Source organism: Cucurbita moschata, unplaced genomic scaffold (genome assembly GCF_002738365.1).
Source record: "Cucurbita moschata cultivar Rifu unplaced genomic scaffold, Cmos_1.0 Cmo_Scf00001, whole genome shotgun sequence".
In the NCBI taxonomy this organism is placed as follows: domain Eukaryota; kingdom Viridiplantae; phylum Streptophyta; class Magnoliopsida; order Cucurbitales; family Cucurbitaceae; genus Cucurbita; species Cucurbita moschata.
The window spans coordinates 3,794,167-3,801,035 of NW_019268517.1; the positions used below are offsets into that span (position 1 = coordinate 3,794,167).

The following is a 6,869-nucleotide window of genomic DNA, read 5'->3' on the forward strand; positions in this document are numbered from 1 at the left end:
TCCTTACCCGATTCTTCCTCCGAAGAGCAACCCTAAAGTTACAGAGGAAAGTTTGGAGAGAAATTCGTTTTCAAGGGAGGTAAAAGATTGGGCATAGGAATATAAAAAAAAATCGAAATGACATTTGCATTCTAGCGTTTTAGGATAAGGAAACTCAGAGAAATAGGAATGTGTTTCTATTAGATAATAAAAGTATAGAATCCTTCTATTTTGAGGAGATTACATTTAATTATTTATTTTATTTTTAGGTAATAACTTCCTTGAAAATTGCACATTTTCCGGGCGAGAATAAATGCATAACCTAATATCTTGTCATATATAGAAATAAAAATAAAAATAAACCAAATAAGACAAAAATGGAAAATCTGAAACGTTCTCAATCATCTAACAAAGAGCAACTTCTAGTTGAAAATATGGGTAAGTTCATTCTCGGGTACCTTACTTGACTCGATATATCTTGTTGGTTTTTTAACAAATGAGCTGAAACTTGTTTCAAACGATCTATGGTGTGTAGGACTGCAAAGTTGGTGAAGAAATCGTGAGCAAATAGCCACTAGGTCAATGGAAAACGCGTAACTTTCATAGGGTAAAAGCAGACACGCTTTTGGGTCGTCACCATCTCAAGGTAGACGATGATGGCGGGGCGGTTCTAGAACCGACTACGTCATCCCCTTTGATTTTTAGACCTTTACTGACTGTTTGGACTAGCTCTCACACTATGTTCCAGAAAATATGCTCAATTTGGGACGTCCCAAGAATTTAAGAAAAATCAACTTTAGGAAGGTCCTGAAAAGTGATCTCGAACACGATTGAATAGGTAAACGACTACATGAAACAAACTTTGTTATGAATCTAATTGACCAAGTTTCATGATAGCTAAACCTAGAAAATGTAACAATTTCTAGTTTAGCACGTTATCTCGTTTTACAGCTTTCGTAGTGCATATGTGAGAACCATAATAGAGTTAATATGTTTATAAGCTCTCGAGTATACCTTAGTTTATTTACTATTCTTTGTCTGAGTAGGTTGAGCGTAATGATATTCACATTTATAAGGTATAATTTTGGGTTTGGAAACTCGTCTATGCCTAATATTATTATTGAATGATGTTATGTGTTCTAGGAGGTATGTTATGACTATGAGAACTTGTTATTTTAGTTATATCGGTCCTAGAACCTAAATGTGGACTCTATAGAACTTTGGGTTGACCAAGAATCTCGTAGGGACGTTTAGATTATAACCCTTATTCGTGAACTAGCCTAGAAGGGTTAGGATATACCTGATATATAGAGTTCAATTGTCACCCATAGGGGCTCAGGAGTCATAGAGGTTATACTACTAAGGAAATCCTAGTGCTTATACCAATATTGAAAATTACTGCTTATACCAATATTGAAAATTACTCCTTATTGGTTAGCGTATACCGATAAGAAAGTCACCTAAAATTGAAAATTACTGTTTATACCAATAAGGTGCACTATTGTTTTCAGTGGCTCAATCATTGGAACACGAAATTGAGCGTAAGTTGCTTGAAATAATTATATGTTAGGTGACTTGGGAATTTCCTTAGAATGTATGTGAATGAGGATAAAACATGCTAAAAGAAATCGTATTGGTCAATGAGGATAATCTTCCCTCCTAAAAGTAAAAAAATAAATAATGTGACCATCTTGCCAGGCACACTAGTATTGAATTTGATTTCTAAATTTTAATTGAAATCCTAGACTTAGGACTATTACAAATTTTTTATTTTCATAATAAAAAAAAAATCCTTCCAAGTCACATGTCAAAGCATGATGTTGTCTAAACCTCTCTTACCAACACATCTCCACCAATCACTAAAGACAACACGATGTCAAATAATTCTAGATGGCTATCGATGTATCACATTTGAAAAGAGGATGTTCATTTATGAAGAGGAAGATATAGAAAAATAGCGATGATGATAGTGATGTTGTTCGACAATATGCACCTACGAAGAGTAAGATAGATAAAAATTGTTCACGTTAGTAGAGAAAAAATCATTAATCATTAATCTAAACTTTTTTTTTTCCTGATGTTATACTACGTTAAATTTCTGTATTTAAAGAAGTCTTTTATACAATAAAAATTATGCATCAACGGTTTAAAAACACAAACGTATTAAAAAGTGTGAAACCAAATAATTCGATTTAATTAATACAATTATTGATTTAGAAGTAGATTAAAAGAACAAACGATGAGTAAGAGTGATGCTGGGAAAAAAGAAAAAGAAATATCCTCACTCGTTTGTCAATTTCTTCAATATCGGACATTAAATGTGGTTGCATTTTCCAAATTGTCCAATTGAATTAGTTTGAAATTTGAAAAGCTAAGAATGAATGTGGAAGATTGTGGTGTGAAAGAGACGGGCATTTTGAGGTGGGCAATGGCATATGTTCTTTCCTTTTAACTTTTGGTTCGAGGGAATTCTATTTTTGTCAACCCCTGCTGCCTTTAGCGCACAGATGGGACGTAGTAGAGTATCGAGCCTATTGTGGGCGTGGAAGATGGCTATCAAAATTGGGCAAGTCTGTTGGAGTAGACACATAGAGGATGCTTGGCTTGGCTCCTACAGAAAGCAAACGCCATTTTTACATATTCCCTCCCCCATTTGCCTCTCCGATTCCACTTCCTCCACATCACTTTATGACTAACACACAAACCAAAATTATATATTTTTACAATTAAGTACTTGTTCTCCACTTCTTGTATCTATGTTCTAGAAATCAAATTTGCCTTTTCAATATATTTTAATTTTAAATTTTGATTCTATATCTCAACGTCGATCGATTCTAGGGTTGAATGATCTAATGATATTGTTTTCGTGCATTTGAAATTTGAGAAAATTTTATGTTTTTAAGTCACAACATACTTACGCAAGTAAATTTTAATTTTATCTAATTTAAATTTTGAATACTTGTGGGAGAGAATATATTCATATGACTATGTTGCCCACAATCCAACTAGTGCATATAAAATTGAATCAACAAAAAAGAATAATGCCAACAATCAAAGTTGTTTCTTTTGTGTAAAACATTCTAGGCCTCTCCAAGTTCTTATTCAAAGTTGTTTCTTTCCCAATCATGTATTTGTAGGAATAATTTTGAGGTAACTATGTTAAGCATCGAGGGAGAATTTCTCTATTTGTTTTCTTTAAAAATGTCAATTTCTTATCTGAGAGTCTCTTTTGTAAATTCTTCTCGAGATTCACAACTCATATGCCCTCGATGCATTCATGTAAACATTTCTTATGAATGTTTAAAGTGATTGATATTTGTCTTAAGTTCTAATTGGGCCCGTAGGAGAAAATCCCAAATCCAAATTTCTTATTATGGATAACTCAAATGGGATCTTAAATTCTAGGTATTTTCAGTAATTGATTCCTTCACGAACCTTGTAGTCTTTCTTACTCTTAAATTAAAGAGACAAAAACTAGCTCTTGAGGGGTTATAAAGAAAAATTTTGAGAAAATACAAGAACACTTATCTAAAAATTTTTTTAGCTCTTCTCGTGTGTTTCTCCTTTCCTAATTAGCCAAAACGGTGATAAGGAGGCTTAGTTCCTAATTAAAATCCCTCAACTTCTTGACCTTAAAACGAAGTAGGGAGGAACGACCCAACCTTTGAAATTAGGGGTATTTTTCTATACTTAAGAGCTATCTCTACCTATATCCACCCTTATAGACGGCATTTTCTAGGCTTCATTTTAGTTAATTTTATTAATAGTGATCATTGAAAAGAGTAATGACCTTTATGATACGAATTGAAGCATCTTAATCATATCACACAAACTTTGAAAAAAAAAAAACGTCATTGAACCCTACATTATGTTAAAATTTACAACACAAGGAAGTTACGTTAATTACACTCAGAGATTAGTTTATGATGAAGTTTAATTTAACCTGTATTAGATCAAACGATATCAAATTTGATCAAAGTTTAACTCAAGTCAACTCATGCTTCATTAAATGTATTTTGGGTTTGAAAGGCCATATCATTTTTAATTTAAAATATTTAAAAATGAAAAGAAAAAGATTTAAAATAAAAAAATTGGAAAATATCCACGTAGATAATGGGGAGTAGAATCAATTAGAGAGAGAGGGGTAATGAGTGGAGAAAAGATCCGGGGAGTGAGAGGAGGCGTTATAAATGAATAATTGTATTTGAATTGTTTAAGTAGGAAAATAGAAGAGAGGGAGGGAGAGGGTGTCTGCGTGTGCGTGTGTGTGTGCGTGCGTGTGCGTGGTTGGGAGCTTATTTTGGGGTATCGCAGCAGCAGGAGCTTGGGAGAAAGTAAGGAAGCAGGGGAAGTTGCAGAGCCAAAACCTGAGGGACAGAGACTTGAGAGAGAGAGGGGAAGACGAAAGTGCGTGGGGTCAAATTCAAACAACTATTTAACACACGCAGAATAAGGCGTTTGATAGCCCCCTCCAATCTCGTAGAATCACGCTCTCAAACTTCCATGGCTTTTTAGGGTTTCTCTCTACCCTTACTTTTTTGCGTGCTTCATACGGTCTATCACTCTCCTACCATTCTGCAATTTATTCTCTCTCTCGCTCTCTCTGCGTCTCTCTCTCTCTCACCATCTCTCCGCTCCCCAGCTTCCGCTCTCTCTCTCTCTCTCTCTCTGCCTCAAACCACTCACTGCCCACCGCTTTTCTATCTTTTTGTTCACATTTTATCTTCAATTCCCTTTTCTTTTATGCCCTTTACTTTAATTTATTCAAGTTCCAGAAATTTGCAATTTTCTTTTTGTTTTTTTTGAAGTTCTTGTTCGGTTTTATAATCTCTCTGTTAGACTAGTCTGCTATGGAGGATGATACTAGGACTCCAGGAAGTTTTACCGCCGACCCAACTTGTTCATCTGGGGTTTCTTCTTTCTGGCTAGATGCCTGTGAGGACATTTCCTGCGAGCTCATCAATGATTTTGTGGATTTCCACGCGTCTATTGCTCCCGAATCCTCAGTCGATAACACTTCCGTTCAACACAACCTCGCCAACGATTTTTTTGGTGGAATTGATCACATTCTTGATAGTATTAAGAACGGCGGGACTCTCTCTCCGGTAACTTGCAATGGCGATCGTGATGGCACTGTTGGGGAGGACTTTTATATTGAGAACCAGGCATCTGGGGTTCGTGATATGCTGGTTGATACCTCAACTATGCAGGCGAATGGCGTACAGATTGAAATTCTTCAATGTAATGAGCTGAGCAAGGATGGTTTTGGTGATGGTAGTCGTATCTGCGAGGGCGATGAATCTGAGAATGGGTTCAAGCAACCAAATGGATGCGAAGGGCTTAGCGTTGTTGAAACCCCCAACAGAAATGGAGTTCAAAAGCATGAGGAGAGTTATAATGTGCCGTTGAGAGATTGGGGTTGTGATAATGAAGAAAGAAGCAATAAGAGGCCTCGTTTCAGCAATGGCAACAACGAAAGGCATTACTCAAACAGGGGGCAGTGTCCATCTAGGGATAGAGAAAAGTTTGTCTCTAGAAAGAGGTTGCGTGAGCGAGATGAGAGTGATAGAAGGGATAGAGGTTATTATAGGAGGAGAGAGCATTATGGAACGAGTGGGAGGGACGCAAGAGATAGGGACTCGAGGGAGCGGGAACAAAAGGGTTATTGGGAGAGGGACAAATCAGGCTCAAATGAGATGGTTTTTCACTCAGGTATGTGGGAAGCTGATCGTAACAGAGAAGCAATGACTGATAATGAAAAGAATCAGGAATTCCAGGGAACTACAGATAGAAGTTCCGAGGAAACTAAGGAAAAAATCCCCGAGGAACATGCTCGTCAATATCAGTTGGATGTTCTTGAACAAGCGAAGAAGAAAAATACTATAGCTTTTCTTGAAACTGGGGCTGGGAAGACACTTATTGCTGTTCTTCTGATTAAAAGTATTTCCAATGACTTACAAATACAAAATAAGAAGATGCTTGCTGTATTTTTAGTTCCCAAAGTTCCACTTGTGTATCAGGTAAAATAAGTAAATAATATTCAATTATAGCAATATCGGCTCTAGTAGCCTTTCGTTGTGTAAGGAGTTGATTGTATCATCATTCTTTGTAATTTCAGCAAGCTGAGGTTATTCGTGAGAGAACTGGCTATCAAGTAGGTCATTACTGTGGTGAAATGGGTCAAGATTTTTGGGATGCTAGAAGGTGGCAGCGTGAGTTTGAAACTAAACAGGTAAGAGCTCTTATTTGGAAGCTTATTATTCGTGATGTATATTTTTATTGCAAGTACAAGAAAAAAAAAAAATCAAAATTTATCTCTGTACCTGGCAGGTATATCAAATTGAGTCCTAAACTAAAATGTGTGTTGCAATTTTAAAATTGCCCCACACATTAAAATTGAAGGTCCAATTTGATGAAATTGAAAATTTAGGGTCAAAATTGATGGTAAAAATTGATATTCCCCCTTTGTTTTTTTATCAGGTATTAACTTTTGAACATACCCTTCATATAAAAGTCGGTCTTATATTTTTCTGATTTGTTACTCTGTTTGATCATATTCAATTAATAGTAGGTTATGTTAATCCTTTTGATCTAATTGAAGTCATCCATATCAGAATGAAGCGGAAGTGCTGTTTTCCCCTTATTAGTCTTATGCTCGTTAATCTTTGGTAATTTTACCGTTATTTATTTATTTATTTATTTTATAATAATCAAGGAGGAGATATTATCCGAACAGACAAATGCGCACCAAAACAAGCTAAAGGACGATGGGACAAGAGTCCCTTCTCCTTCTCCAAAATAGGAGGACAAGCAATTGCCCTTCCATATACATTGATCATATTAGTAGAGTAGTTACAAGAAACAAAAAAAAAAAAAAAAAAAAAAAAAAA

The 6,869-nt window shown here is 35.6% G+C and overlaps 1 protein-coding gene across 1 annotated transcript in view; it reads left to right on the forward strand.

Annotated features, from left to right (window-relative positions):
* The first annotated feature begins 4,194 nt into the window (after positions 1-4,194).
* Positions 4,195-6,869, forward strand: part of LOC111444561 (endoribonuclease Dicer homolog 1) — a 27,219-nt gene continuing 24,544 nt past the window's right edge. Inside the window, exons 1-2 of the mRNA XM_023082581.1 lie at positions 4,195-5,999; positions 6,098-6,211. Coding sequence (XP_022938349.1) covers positions 4,830-5,999; positions 6,098-6,211 — 1,284 coding nt within the window. The 5' untranslated portion in view covers positions 4,195-4,829. The remainder of the gene's footprint in view (positions 6,000-6,097; positions 6,212-6,869) is intronic.